Source organism: Plecotus auritus (assembly GCF_963455305.1).
Source record: "Plecotus auritus genome assembly, chromosome: 9".
Classification (NCBI taxonomy): Eukaryota; Metazoa; Chordata; class Mammalia; order Chiroptera; family Vespertilionidae; genus Plecotus; species Plecotus auritus.
This window is the reverse complement of record NC_137783.1, coordinates 69,302,850-69,318,058: the sequence shown is the minus strand read 5'-3', so window position 1 is coordinate 69,318,058 and position 15,209 is coordinate 69,302,850. Positions and strand designations below refer to the sequence as shown.

The following is a 15,209-nucleotide window of genomic DNA, read 5'->3' as shown; positions in this document are numbered from 1 at the left end:
TCTATACTAGGTGGGGTAGCTTGAAGGATAAATTATTATCAAATTTTTATTTAAATCTTATTTCTAGAGTCAATGACAAGCAATACTTCTTCACTTATTCACTCATGCAACAATTTATTCGTTTATTCCTTTATCAAGTACATGATAAATGCTTATTAAACATTGTTGAATAAATATTAGAGTAATAATAAGTAACTTAGGCCCTGGCCAGGTAGCTCAGTTGGTTAGAGCATTGTCCTGATATGCCAAGGTCTTGGGTTTGATCCCCAGTCAGGGCACAACAAGAACCAATGAATGCATGAATAAGTGTAACAACAAATCAATCTCTCTCTCTCTCTCTCTCTTTTGCTCTGAAAATCAATAATAACAAAGGTAACGGGAAATTAAGGCTTTTTGGGAGCTATGCCCCCATTGACATCCCTGGAGGAGTGAAATGCCCTGCAACTTCGGCCGTGATGTCAGGCTGGATTCTGACATCCGTCAGGAGGTACATCCATCCGCCTCGCCTACGGAGAATGCAGCCAAGCATACAGAGCAGCTCTTCAAGTCTTCTAACCTGTCACCTGCTTGCACAGATGACTGCCTCAGACCTCATGGAAAAGATCCTGTTCAGAAAGCTCAGTGTTCCTCACTTTCCTTTCTCCACCTTGTGAGGTTCGCGGTGCAGGGAACAAAGACAGAGAGTCCAGGCCAGTCAAAAGGAAGTTTAATCTTGCACTCCCAGGCGAGATTCACCAATCCAAGGGTAAGGCTGGAGAAGTCGCGCTGGGTGGGAGCTGAGGCACTTTTTTTATACAGTTGTTCAGTGAGGGCAGAGGACCATGAGCTGAGGGCGGGTGGAATTTCCACCACGGGCAGGGGTTCCAGGAATGGAGCCAATATCTGTGTCACCATTTGCCTGGAGCACTGGTCCATCACGGGTTCCAGGAAGGGACCAGCATTTGTGTCGCCATCTGTCTGGTGCACTAGTCTGTTATCTGCATCACCATCGGTTGCATGCATCAGCTTCTGGAATTCCTCTGACCTAACATTCAGGCCTTTTGGTGATAGGGGGCACTGAAATCGTCCTGGCTACTTCCTGCTGACCAGGGGCGAAGAGGGAGGGGGTTTTTTAAAGGCCAGGGTGAGGCAGAGGCAGGTCAGAGGGCAGCCGAGTGTAGGGATGGAGCAGGAGCTGGTTTACAGTCACCCGTGACATCTCCGCGACCCGGGAGCAGATGAATTTGAGGAGGCAGGGGGCTAGGAGAAAAAAGACACAGATGAGAATTAGGGGCCCTACCATGGGTAGGATCCAGGTAGCTAAGGGGCTTTGGAATCAGCTGAAAAGAGAGTTGTCCCGGGAGTGTCTTGCACGTAGCTCTTCACTCAGCTTGGTCAGGGTCTGCACGTTCTGTTCTATCACTCCGGATTCGTTGATGTAGTAGCAGCATTCTTCCTGAAGCAATATGCAAGTTCCCCCTTTTTTTGCAGTAAGAAGGTCTAGGGCCCGTCGGTTCTGTAGGGTTACTTGGGCTACTGATGTTACTTGCCGCTGCAGGGAGGCTAAGGAGGTGGTAGTAGACTCCAGGGCTATCTGGAGTTTGTCATTGAAATCCTGAGCAGAGATTAGTCTATGGGTGGAGAAGACCTGTAAGGGTTGCTGGAGGCAGATCTTCTGGGCCTCCTTGGTGAGAGCGGCGGCTGCAGCCAGAGCCCAGAGACAGGGTTGCCATCCCCGAACCGTGGGATCAAGCTGTCTGGACAGGTAGGCTACAAGGGTTAAGACCGGCCCTATGGGCTGGGTGAGGACCCCCATAGCTATTCCCTGTCTTCCATCAGTAAATAGTTGGAAAGGCTTAGAGATGTCCAGGAGAGAGAGTGGGGAGATGCCAGAAGGATATCCCGGAGCTTAGAAAAAGCCTGGCGAACGAGGGAGGGTGAGGAGAGGGGGCCTACTGGTGTTTCTTTAGCGGCCTGGTATAGGGGCTTAGCTAGGAGAGCAAAGTTTGGGACCCAATGGCAGAAGAATCCTACCAGCCCTAGAAAGGACAAGATCTGTTCCGCAGAAGTGGGAGGCTGTATGTCTCATATTGCTTGCATTTGGTCAACTATCAGTCCTCGGGTATTGGGCGTCAGACAGATCCCCAAGTAAGTGACGGTGGGGGCCAACAGTTGCGCCTTGGTAGGGGGGACACACGGTATCCTTTGTCCCCGAGAAAATTGAGGAGGGCGGCTGTCTGTCTCTGGGAATTGTCTAAAGAGGGGCTGCAGAGAAGGAGATCATCTACATACTGGAGAAGAGTGCTGGGCTCTAACGAGCATTATTGGAGGTCTCTGGCTAAGGCCTGGCCAAACAGATGAGGACTGTCTCTGAACCCCTGGGGCAGGACCGTCCAGGTGAGTTGGTGGGATACCTGCTCATCTGGGTCCTCCCAAGTAAATGCAAACAGATGGTAAGTGTCTGGATCCAGAGGGATGGTAAAGAAGGCATCCTTGAGGTCGAGGATGGAAAAGTGGGTGGTACAGGATGGAATACGTGAAAGGAGAGTGTAAGGATTAGGGACCACCGCCTCACTGATTAGTCGGAGGTCCTGAACCAGTCGGTAGGTCCTGTCTGCTTTCCTAACTGGGAGGATGGGGGTGTTGCAGGGAGAGTTGATAGGTATGAGGAGACCCTGCCCCAGAAGCCGAGTAATGAGGGGTTTGAGCCCTCGGTGATGAGTTAGGGAGATAGGAAACTGGGGACAGGAGGGAAACGAGGTGGGGTCCTTAAGTCTGATCCTGACCGGGGTATGGTGTCTAGTAACCATTGGGGTAGAGGTATCCCATACTTTTGGGTCGACAAGGGACGCAGGCAGTGGGGGATCGGTGTTCCCATGAAGGGAGGGGGCCAGGAGCGGAAGAAGCAGGGAGGCTGAAGGGCTCAGAGTGAGCTGCAGAGTGGCCCCTAGTTTGGTGAGGATATCCCATCCTAAAAAGGGCATGGGGCATGAAGGCATGACTAGGAACGAGTGGGTTATAGGGCTATTGTCGAGGAGACAGGGAAGGGGCCTGGTGGCCAGCGGGCAGGTGGATTTGCCGTCAATACCCATGACCAAGATCGTGGAAGGGAAAAGGGGCCCTGAAAAGGAGGGCAGGACAGAGAAGATAGCCCCGTGTCGACCAGGAAGGAGGCCGGCTTACCCACTACCCTAGGCTCAGCAAGGGTGATGGGGGTTGTCGAGTCCGGGCATCTTCCTTCGGCCAGTCCCAGCATGGCCAGCGGCGGGTCATGACCTGGAAGGGCGGCCCCTCTACGCTGAGACGCAGAGGGCCATTCACTTTTCCAGGGGCAGTCACTTTTCCAGTGGACGCTTTGACCACACGCTGGGCAGGGCTTGGTTGGAGCCTGGGGCCGGGGGCACTGCCTTGCCCAGTGGCCTTCATTTCTGCACTTGAAGCATCCTCCAGGTGGCGTTAGTCCTCTCTTTGTACCCCCACCACGCACAGCCCCCTTGGGACCATGCGTGGCTACCGTGGGCCGCAGGGCCGCAACCAGGGCTTGGGTTTGCAGGTTTACCTTCTGTTGAAGGTGGGCTTCCCGATCCGACTCTGCCTGCTCCTCACGGGCATTAAAAACCTTAAAGGCCATGTTCACTAGATCTCGGACCGGGGTCTGAGGGCCATCCTCAGCCTTTTTTAACTTTTTCCGAATATCTGGGGCCGACTGCGAGATGAAGTGGGTGGCTAAAACTGTTGCTCCGGCCGGGGACCCAGGGTCCAGACGAGTATATAAGGTCAGAGCCTCAGTCAGCCTGTTAAGGAAGACCGTGGGGTTCTCATCTGGTCCCTGAGTAATTTCCCTTAGCTTGTCAAAATTAACTACCTTGTGGGAGACGGCCTGTAGGCCGGCTACCAGGCATTGGAGAATCCGGTCTCAGCGTCGGCACCCATTTTGCCCATCAGGGGTATCTAGTTGGTACTCCCAACCCGGCTGCAGGAGAGGGACTGCCTGGGCCCCTACCAGCATGTTGGCATCCGTAAGGTGGGCCTGGTCTGCATGGTCCGTCGCCGCTCCTAAGACTCTTCCCCTTTCATCTGATGTTAGGGTGGAAGAGAGAATGATATGGATGTCATGCCAGGTGAGGTCATAGGCCTGAGAAAGGTATCGGAATTCCTTGATGAACACGGTGGGGTTGGCGGAAAAGGACCCCAGCCACTTCTCAATCTGGGAGAGATCCAACAGAGAGAAGGGAACATGGACCCTGACCACTCCCTCAGCCCCTGCAACCTCCCAAAGCGGGCAGAGGAGAGGAGGAGCCTGTTGAGCGTGTGTGCCTGCTGACTGGAGAAGCAGGCAGGGGTAGAGGAGGGGAAAGGTAGGTGGGCAGGGGAGAAGGCGTTAGTGGAGGGAGGATGGGGGAAGGGAGGGAGTGGACAGCGGGGTGGAAGAAGCTGTGGGGAGAGGGCCTGGGTAGGAAGGCGGACGAGTCGGCGGGGAGGAAAAATTTTCGGGGGGTTCAGATAAGGTGGAAAGTGGAGGGGTGTCGGTAGGTAGAGGAGGTTTCTTGCGAGCAAGGAGAACGTGTGCTATGGAACAGAAGGAGCAGAGGGAGGGATGGGAGTGCAGATAGAAAAAAGCCTGGACATATGGGACCTCAGGCCACTTCCCGGTTTGCCGGCAGAAATTACTGAGGTCAGTAAGGATGTTAAAATCGAAAGTCCCGTTCTCGGGCCATTTTGACCCGTTGTCCAATTCATACTGAGGCCATGCCTCGTTACAGAAGTAAATGAGGCATTTAGGACGCAGATCCTGGGACAGGCCTAGCTTAGCCAGATTGGTGAGCAGGCACCCTAGAGGTGTGCTCGGATCAGGGTTTTAGAATTTTGATTACCCATGCTCGATACCTGAGGTCAGTAGCCGAGGCTAAAGGACCAGCGTCCCAGGCATTCAGACAAGGCTACGGACGGGGGACCCGAGGGACGGCAGGGACGTCTCCACTACCTCCCGGGGTCCGGAAGGAGGCCAAAAGGCCGGAGAATTGAGGGGCAGCAGGGACATCTCCGCTACCTTCCAAGGTTCGAGACCCCTCCTGGAGGGGTCTGGAGGGCTATGCCCGGCAGGCAATCTCTGACGCGGGCTGCGGTTTATGGACAAAGACGCCGGACAACCGTCAGGGATCGGCATGGGCTGGGACTTAACCACTGACGCTGCCAAGCCAGGGGAGAAGTTGGAGGATCCTGGAGAGGGAGGAGAGGGGACACCCTGGACCATGAGTCAGATGGAGTGCTCGCCCCCTCCCAGGTTTTGGCACCAAATGTGAGGTTCGTGGTGCAGGGAACAAAGACAAAGAGTCCAGGACGGTTAAAAGGATGTTTAATCTTGCACTCCCGGGCAAGGTTCACCAGTCCGAGGGTAGAGCTGGAGAAGACGCATTGGGCAGGAGCTGAGGCACTTTTTAAAAATATATATATATATATATTATTGATATTTTACAGAGAGGAAGGGAGAGGGATAGAGAGCTAGAAACATCGATGAGAGAGAAACATCGATCAGCTGCCTCCTGCACACCTCCCACCGGGGATGTGCCCGCAACCAATGTACATGCCCTTGACCGGAATCAAACCTGGGACCCTTCAGTCCGCAGGCCGATGCTCTGTCCACTGAGCCAAATCGGTTTCGGCTGAGGCACTTTTTTTTATACAGCTGTTCAGTGAGGGCAGGTGGAATTTCTGCTGGAGCCAATATCTGCGTAACCATTTGTTTGGAGCACTGGTCTGTCACAGGTTCCAGGAAGGGACCAGCATTTGTGTTGCCATCTGTCTGGTGCACTAGTCTGTTATCTGCGTCACTATCGGTTGCATGCATCGGCTTCTGGAATTCCTCTGACCTAACACACCTCTGGACTCATCTTCCACAGGATTTAGCCTCGCCTCCTTCCCTGACATCTCTTCCCTGCAGTGTCCAGGCAGAGTGAAGCACGGCACCGTGGTGTGAATTTCCATCTCTGTCAGATCACTCAGTATCAGCGCTCATTTGGCCGTAGGTGTACCTTCTACAAAGACTGGACCTACCTATGCCGTATTCCCCTGTGTACATGCACCACCTGAAACCTGATCTGACATTTGGTAGGTGCTCAGGAAATGTGTATCAATGGGCTCTTGAGTCACCTGGACCTTCCCTTGACTCTCCTTTTCAAAAAGAATCCTTCCCAAACACCCACACATCATGTAAGTCTCTGCTTCTTCACACTAGACTAGACGCTTTCCTCATTTCCAGCCCGTCAGCCGGTCCTGTGGGCTCAGCCTCTATACAGTATTTCCTGAATCTGTCCAGTCTTATTGCCCCATAGCTTCCACCCTCACCCAGACAGAGTTGCCTTTCACTGGCCTGTTACTGCTGAGGTGTCCTGATTTCAGCTCCCTACTTACCCCCTCTTGCTTTATCCTAATCTATTTTCCACACAGCCTTGGTGATATATTTTTTAAGTGGATTTATTGGGGTGACATTGGTTAATAAAATTATACAGGTTTCAGGTATACAATTCTATAATACATCGTCTGTATATTGTATTTAGTGTTTACCACCCAAGTCAAGTCTCCTTCCATCACCATTTATGCCTCCTTTACCTTCTACCAACCTCCATCACCTGATGATATATTTTTTAATGTAAATGAGAGCATCACTACCCTGCATTTTCATATAGCTTCCCAACGAGCTAAGAAAATGCTCCAAATTCCCTGTTCTGGTCTACAAGGACCTACATCTGAGTCCTGCCTACTCCTCCTAGTTTAGCTCATAACTCTCCTCTTCACTCCTATTACAGCCACAGTGGTCCTTGGAATTCTAGGATCAATAAACTCTTTCCCACCCCAAGACGGTGTTTCGTCTATCTGAAGCGCTCCTCCCCTCATTTTGTTAGGGGCAGAAATAGAATATCGGGACCAGTTATAATGATCAGAAATATTAATCATACTTTGTTAACCTTCATTGTTTTGTTCTGATTAAAGAGGGCACATTCTAACCTGGGGGCTGGGAGTTGCACACGGGACCTGGGAGCTCACCTGGAAGTGCGGCCCATCCTCTACATCCAGGAGTTGTCTTTTCTCATGGAAAGATTACCAACCTTGTTGCAGAAACAAGAGGCGCCAGCCCTTTGCAAACCCCCAGCTCACATACCTGTAAACTGCCCATTTTGCATACCCACTCTTATTCCTTTCGTCTCCTTCCCCTGTAATCTTTGCCCTTCCACCCAATGTAAGCAGCTGGCTCATGGGGGGTGCAGAGCAGATGTCTGTGGGTGACCTGCTGCTCTCCCATGCTGCTGGCAGGATTGGAACAAATACTCATATGTGGTTCAACCCTGTCTCTGCTGAATTAGTACTGACAGGAAGCCAGGACCCATTGATTGTCCAGTTACAGTTTTACAAGCTGGATCCTTCTTATTCTTCATGTCTCCAAGCAAATGTCTTTCCTCAAAGAGCCCTCTCCCCCACCCCCCCGCCAAACACACACCCTGTCCTCTATCCCAGGATCTGGTTTATGTTCTTCATAACACTTATTATAGCGATACTGGTAATTACTTTGTTTCTTCATTTGCTGACTTGTTTTTGTTTGTCTTCCCTGTTAGAATAGAAGCTTTAGGCCCAGCTGATGTGGCTAGTTGTTGAGCATTGACCTGTGAACCAGGAGGTCATGGTTCGATTCCCAGTCAGGGCACATGCCTGGGTTGTGGGCTAGATTCCCAGTGTGGGGCGTGCAGGAGGCAGCGATCAATGATTCTCTCTTACCATTGATTTTTCTCTCTGTGTGTCCCTCTCCTTTACTCTCTGAAATCAATAAAAATATATATTTTTTTTAAAAGAGAGAGAATATAAGCACCAGGAGAGCAGGAACCATGTATATTGTGCTCCCCATTGTACCCCAGTGCCTGTATAGTCCCTAGAGCAAAGAATGCACCAAACAAATGTTTACAAGCGAATAGTGTATGAGTTACCCCGTCTCATTGCAAATTGCCTAGCTTTTCTGATTCCTTCCTTTCAGCTTGCAAATAGGTAGAAGACTCTCAGGTGAAAGCCAGTCTTCCCTAGACTTTGTCTTCCCCCTGCACCTGCTGCCCTGGTTCTTCCCTTACACAACCAGAGAGAAGGCTGTTTGTCCAGACTTCATCACCTCCAACTCTGTGAAACAGGTCTCAACAGCATTGTCAATAACCTCTTTATTGTTCAACCCAAGGGCACATGCTCCAGTTTGCAGCCTCCTTGACCTCCACAGCCACATTTCCTCAATTGTGTTCTGCAGAACACTCTTCCCTGTGCTGCTCGGTGAGAAACTGTGTTCATGTTCCTCTTACTAGATACTTTAGTAGCGCCCTATGCTTCAACGCTGTAGCCCTTAGCACAGTGGTCGGCAAACTCATTTGTCAACAGAGCCAAATATCAACAGTACAACGATTGAAATTTCTTTTGAGAGCCAAATTTTTTAAACTTAAACTTCTTATAACGCCACTTCTTCACAATAGACTCGCCCAGGCCGTGGTATTTTGTGGAAGAGCCACACTCAAGGGGCCAAAGAGCCGCATGTGGCTTGCGAGCCATGGTTTGCCGACCACTGACTTAGCATAATTGCAGTTAATGGATTTGCTTAAATAGTTAACACTTGATTTTCCTGAGAAATGTAAACTCATGAGGGAAGGAACCCTGTCTGTTTTGTCACTGAATAGCCCCATAATCCCAGCACATAAAAGATACTTAATATTTGTTGAACTGAATGAATAAATGAATATTTCCCTCTGGGAAATGCACAATGTGAATATATTATGTATAAAATCCTACACAAAATAAATTTTTTTGTTAATCATCAAGAATATTTTTTCCATTGATTTTCCAGAGAGTGAAAGTGAAGGAGAGAGAGAGAGAGAAACACTGATGTGAGAGAGACACATGGATTGCATGCCTCCTGTACACATTCCCACTAGGACCAGGGATCAAACTTAAACCACATAGAGATGTGCCCTTGACCAAAAATTAAACCTTCTATCCTTTAGTGTGTGGGCTCAGTGTCTAACCACTGAGCCCACCAGCCAGGGCCTACACAAAAGACATTATTTATTTATTTATTTATTTATTTATTTATTTATTTTTAAGTGTATATTATTTATTACACTGAAACAAAATCATGCCTTTTGACTTAATCCTACCTAGTTAAGAACATTAACAATAATTTGCATACAACAAAGTTCTCGAAACATAGCAGATGGATTACTTTACATATGTATTTTAAGCATGCTAGGTATTTATGACTCAGAAGTAACCTTGGACATATTTTAAACAGCAAAAATATACAAAACAGGGAGAGAAACAAAGATGGCGGCATAGGTAAGCACCTAAACTGCTGCCTCACACAACAATTTCAAAACTACAACTAAAAGACAGAACGGACACCATCCAGAACCACAGGAAAGCTGGCTGAGTGGAAATTCTACAACTAGAAGGAAAGAGAAAAGCTCACAGAGAATTGGAGGTACGGCAAAGGGTCTTTGTGCGCACAGAGAGGAAGGGCGGCTGAGAGCCTGGCTGACTTTCTCTGGCGGGAGGAGGAAGGAAGCCCCCGACTGCACTGAACCCCAGTTCTGACTGCACTGAACCCCAGTTCCGGGCAAAACCCCGTGGACTCAGGCTCATACAGGGGGAGTCTGGACTGTCAGGTAGAGAGAAAGGCACCCGGAGACTCGGAGACCCGGGGGAGACCTGGGGGAGCCCCGGTGGGCAGGGGTCTGGAGGCGCGTGCGCCAGTGTGCACAAAGCCTGAGGAGGTTGCCACAGGCTTTCCCTAGCACAAGGGAGTCGGAAGCTCCTGACTGCACTGAACCCCAGTTCTGACTGCACTGAACCCCAGTTCCAAGCGAGCCCCTGAGGACCCACGCTCTTGCGGGGGGGAATCTGGACTCTCAGGTGGAGACTCGGGAGCCGGGAAGGCAGAGGTCTGGAGGCGCACGCACCAGTGCGCACAAAGATTGCGGAGCTTGCCAAGGCTTTCCCTAGTGGGAGGGAGTCAGAAGCTCCTGACTGCACTGAGCCCCAGTTCTGACTGCACTGAACCCCAGTTCCAGGCGAGCCCCTGGGGACCCACGCTCTTGCGGGGGGGGGGGGGGGGAATCTGGACTCTCGGGCGGAGACTTGGGAGCCGGGAAGGCAGAGGTCTGAAGGCGCGCACGTGCGCTCAAGGGCAAGGCTGACGGGCAGCCAAGACTGTGTGCTCCGCCCTGAGACTCCACCCCATCTAAGCTGAGCACAGAGGCTTTTGCAATTTGGCAAGTCTAATCCTATAAGGCTATCTTCAGCACCGAACTTCTCCCAGCATAGACACAGCTGATCCTCACAGCCAACTGACCTGGAGGTCAATTCCTCCCAGTGATACCAACAACAATCAAGAATTAACTACAACAAGGCTGTACACACAGTCCACAAAGGGGTGCACCAAGAGTATCCACCTCAGGTTAACTGGGGAGGCCGACCCACTGGGCCATATAGGAAACCTAGCACACAAAGCTCCCCTACCAACTCAGGGAAGCAGCGAAAATGTGGAGGCAAAGGAGCAGATCACAAACGATAGAAATGGAGGAAAACAAACGACTGGCTATAGAATTCAAAACCACGGTTATAAGGCTTTTCAAGAATATCCTAGAAAAGGCCGATAAATATAATGAGACCCCCGAAGATATGAAAAAGGACCAACTAGAAATTAAACATACACTGACTGAAATAAAAAATATTATACAGAGACCCAACAACAGACTATAGGAACACAAGAATCAAGTCAAAGAATTGAAATACAAAGAAGCAAAAAACACTCAACCGAAAAAGCAAAAAGCAAAAAAAAAAAAAAAAATCCAAAAAGTTGAAGATAGTGTAAGAAGCCTCTGGGACAACTTCAAGCGTACCAACATCAGAATTATGGGTGTGCCAGAAGAAGAGAGAGAGCAAGATACTGAAAGCCTATTTGAAGAAATAATGACCAAAAACTTCCCCCACCTGGTGAAAGAAATAGACTTACAAGTCCAGGAAGCGCAGAGAACCCCAAACAAAAGGAATCCAAAGAGGACCACACCAAGACACATCATAATTAAAATGCCAAGAGCAAAAGACAAAGAGAGAATATTAAAAGCAGCAAGAGAAAAACAGTTAATTACCTACAAGGGAGCACCCGTATGACTGTCAGCTGATTTCTCAACAGAAACTATGCAGGCCAGACGGGAGTGGCAAGAAATTTTCAAAGTGATGAATAGCAAGAACCTACAACCAAGATTACTCTACCCAGCAAAGCTATCATTCAGAATTGAAGGGCAGATAAAGATCTTCACAGATAAGAAAAAGCTGAAGGAGTTCATCACCACCAAACCAGTATTATATGAAATGCTGAAAGGTATTCTTTAAAGAAGAGGAAGAAGAAAAAGTAAAGATAAAAATTATGAACAACAAATACATATCTATCAACAAGTAAACCTAAAAATCAAGTGAATTAAAAACCTGAGGAACAGAATAAACTGGTGAATATAATAGAATCAGGGGCATAGAAAGGGAGTGGACTGATAATTCTCAGGGGGAAAGGGGTATGGGGGCGGTTCATGAAGAGACTGGACAAAAATCATACACCCATGGATGAGGACAGTGGAGGGGAGGTAAGGGGGGAAAAAGGAGAAATAATTGTAATAATCTGAATAAAGATTTATTAAAAAAAAATATATATATATATACAAAACAGTTACAACTGGATATGATACTGGCCCAAGTGCCCTGTGTTTTTATCACAGAGACACACTACAGAAATCCCAAGTTAAGACAACTTCGCAAAATGTTTTGAATATTAAGAATGTTTTTCGGGAGTGGACACAATTCTGAGGCAGGAGTCTAGTGAGGGAGCACACCTGTTTCTCCACTCCCCTCAAGAGGTTCAGTTCAGGCTCCCACCGTGAAAGAGCTGCTGGAGTCCCTTCTGTTTCAGATGGGTAATTGTTGGATGGTGTGACTTTTGCATCTTCACTGCAATGAGTGATAGTTTGTGAAATGCATGTCTATTTTAAAACATAACCGTATCCCAGCAGACGAAGCAGCAGGCACTGTTGGTAGTCTGAGAGTAACATCTGCTCCCCACCCATCTGGGCCCTACATGCAGGGAGCGTGGAGGTGTCAAGCAGCCTAGAGTTGCTGTCAGTGGCTCCGTGGAGTTGACTGTAGTCACCTTTCTACCATATTAATTACAGTCATAGCCATACCCTTTTTCTTGGCAATGGAAGCTTCTCGCTAATACCTCATTCCTATGAATGCATTTGGGGCACAACATGTTATCCTCCAGGTGTGGGGGTGGAAAGTTGCGGGAAGGTATCAAGAAGAGTGCACACACTTGCCCCGGTTTCTCAGGAACCCAGGCTTGCCCAGCATAAAACTGTAGCTGAACCCAACCCTCTGTGTCTGCAGGGAGACTTTGTCCATGGACCACACACCACTTGTAACCAGAGGCCTCCTGTGTCAACCTCACAGTCTCCATCTCCCCTCCCTGTCTTCCCGGTAGTGGCTGCAATTCTGCTCCAGGAGGCAAACACATCATCCGGGGTGGAAGTAGTCACGAAAATATTGTCCATTCCCTCCAGGAGAGCGGCAGCACCCCTGTCAGGAGCAGGCCCCCCACCAGGGGAGCAGTCAGTTCAGGAAGACCAAAACTGTCCAGAGTCATTTCCCCCTTTTGCATCTTCAATCTCCTTTGTGATAACGTCAATATCTTTGCCTCCTCTGGTTTGATAGGAATATTCTTTTGATTAGGGTAGGCGTATGCACGCAGCCTATCATATGTTTCCCATTTCTGGCCGCTGGTGCTCAGCTTTAATTGCTGGCACCAACCCCTCACGACGTCTCGGTGAATCAGGTTAATTGGTGGCAAGTGAAGGGGCAGCGGAGGAATTGGTATCTTCTTGTGAATTCTTACTCTTTTTCTTCTGGTGCCATCTTTTGTGGACAAGAAACTTTGTCATCTTTCTTAGATCTCTTCCGTTTGGTCTCCATCTCTGAGGTTCTTTGTTGACTTGGTTCACCAGCAGCCCAATGTTTCTCTTTAGTTGGTACCAGTTGGGATTTTGAAGCTTTTTGCCTCTTCCCTGACTTCTTTGGGGACTTCTGTTTCTTGCCTTTTACATTTTCCATACTGAGAAAAGAATTCAAGGCTGATGAAGAAAATGTTCTTACTTCTGAAATGGCCCCTGACCCCCATTTTTTATTTTTTAAATTATTATTTTTAAATCTTTATTATTGAGAGTATTACATATGTCACCCCTTTGCCCCCTTTTACCCCCCTCCACCTCATTCCCTCTCTGCCCCAGGCTTTCACTACCTTATTGTTTGTGTCCATAGGTGATGCATATATGCATTGAAGTTCTTTGGCTATTTCTTCCCGTCCCCCCACCCCCACCCCCTACCCTCTGAGATTCATCAGTCTGTTCCATGTTTCCATGCCTCGGTTCTATTTTATTCGTTAGTTTATTTTTTATTTTTAAAGAGAGAGAGAAGCATCGATACGAGAGAGACACATCAATTGGTTGCCTCCCACATACTCCCCAAGTGGGGCCGCAGATCAAACTACAACCCTTTGGTGTGCTGGCCGACGCTCTAACCACAGAGCAACACTGGCCAGGGCTCATCAGTTTATTTTGTTCATTAGATATTTTGTTTGCTTATTTTTATTTTTAAATTCAATTGTTGATAGATATGTATTCATTGCCATCTTGGTTTGGTGGTGATGAGCTCCTTTAGCTTTTTATTGTCTGTGAAGCTCTTTATCTGACCTTCAATTTTAAATGAGAGCTTTGCTGGGTAGAGTAATCTTGGTAGTAGGACCTTGCTATTCATCACTTTAAATATTTCTTGCCACTCCCTTCTGGCCTGCAAAGTTTCTGTTGAGAAATCAGCTGACAGTCGTATGGGTACTCCCTTGTAGGTAACTAACTGCTTTTCTTTTGTTGCTTTTAAAATTCCTTGGCATTTTAATTATGATGTGTCTTGGTGTGGGCCTCTTTGGGTTCCTCTTGTTTGGAACTCCCTGTGCTTCCTGGACTCACTGATAAACTCACTTTTACTTTAAACTTGATGCTGGCTTGTCTTTGAATTCTTTCCCGCACGAAGCCAAGAACCAACACTGGGTCACACACTCTCGGGTCCCAGATCCCCAGAATGTCTGTGTCATTAGAAAACCACCAAACACCCTAAGAAATTGTACAAAGCAAACATTAGAACAGGTACTCTCCAGTATTTGATATTGTTGAGTGCTCACTATTTCTCCATATTTTCCTTTCTTGGCTCCCACTTTTCCTGGTTCTTTTTCTTCCATTGAAGATTATCTCACCCGTAATCATGGGGTCACCAGCCATTTGTGTGTAGACAACCACCAAGTCATAAAGCCCTCAGGCCTATGATACCATCTAGTGACTAGGTACATCTATTCTTGCTGTCTCATTAGCCCTTCATTCTGACTGTGTCCAACACTCCCAAGCCAACCCCTCTTCCTTTACTCTTGTGTATTTTAGTTAATGGTATTACCAAGCATCTAAGCCCAAAACCAAGAGATCTTAGCCTTGATTCTTATCATTATCTTACCACTCTGAATTAAATTGACCAATTATTTCAGAAATATTCTTTACAGCTTAGCTCTTTTGTCTGTACCCACTGCCACTTTCTTGATGTAAACATTTTTGAAATCTATTCCCTGCATTATTGTAACGGCCCCTCAGAATGTTCTTCATATACCAGTCTTCTCCCCATCCAATATATGCTTCATACTGCTATTAGGACTGGCTTTTTTTTTTTTTAATATATTTTATTGATATTTTACAGAGAGGAAGGGAGAGGGATAGAGAGCTAGAAACATCGATGAGAGAGAAACATCGATCAGCTGCCTCCTGCACACCCCCCACTGGGGATGTGCACGCAACCAAGGTACATGCCCTTGACCGGAATAGAACCCAGGACCCTTCAGTCCGCAGGCTGACGCTCTATCCACTGAGCCAAACCGGTTTCGGCGGGACTGGCTTCTTAAAACAAATTTGTTGCCCTAGCCCCATGGTCGGCAAACTGCGAGCCACATGCGGCTCTTTGGCCCCTTGAGTGTGGCTCTTCCACAAAATACCACGGCCTGGGCGAGTCTATTTTGAAGAACTGGTGTTAGAAGAAGTTTAAGTTTAAAAATTTTGGCTCTCAAAAGAAAT

At 48.2% G+C, this 15,209-nt stretch overlaps 1 protein-coding gene across 1 annotated transcript; it reads right to left on the bottom strand.

Moving 5' to 3' along the window:
* Positions 1-1,315: 1,315 nt before the first annotated feature.
* Positions 1,316-14,360, bottom strand: LOC308233551 (uncharacterized protein; the record flags this gene model as incomplete). Its single annotated transcript, XM_080640574.1, is given in 7 exon segments — positions 1,316-1,594; positions 3,539-3,685; positions 3,983-4,186; positions 12,269-12,517; positions 12,519-12,661; positions 12,664-12,960; positions 14,351-14,360. Coding segments are annotated over 7 exon segments (1,329 nt in total).
* Between the last annotated feature and the right edge of the window lie 849 nt (positions 14,361-15,209).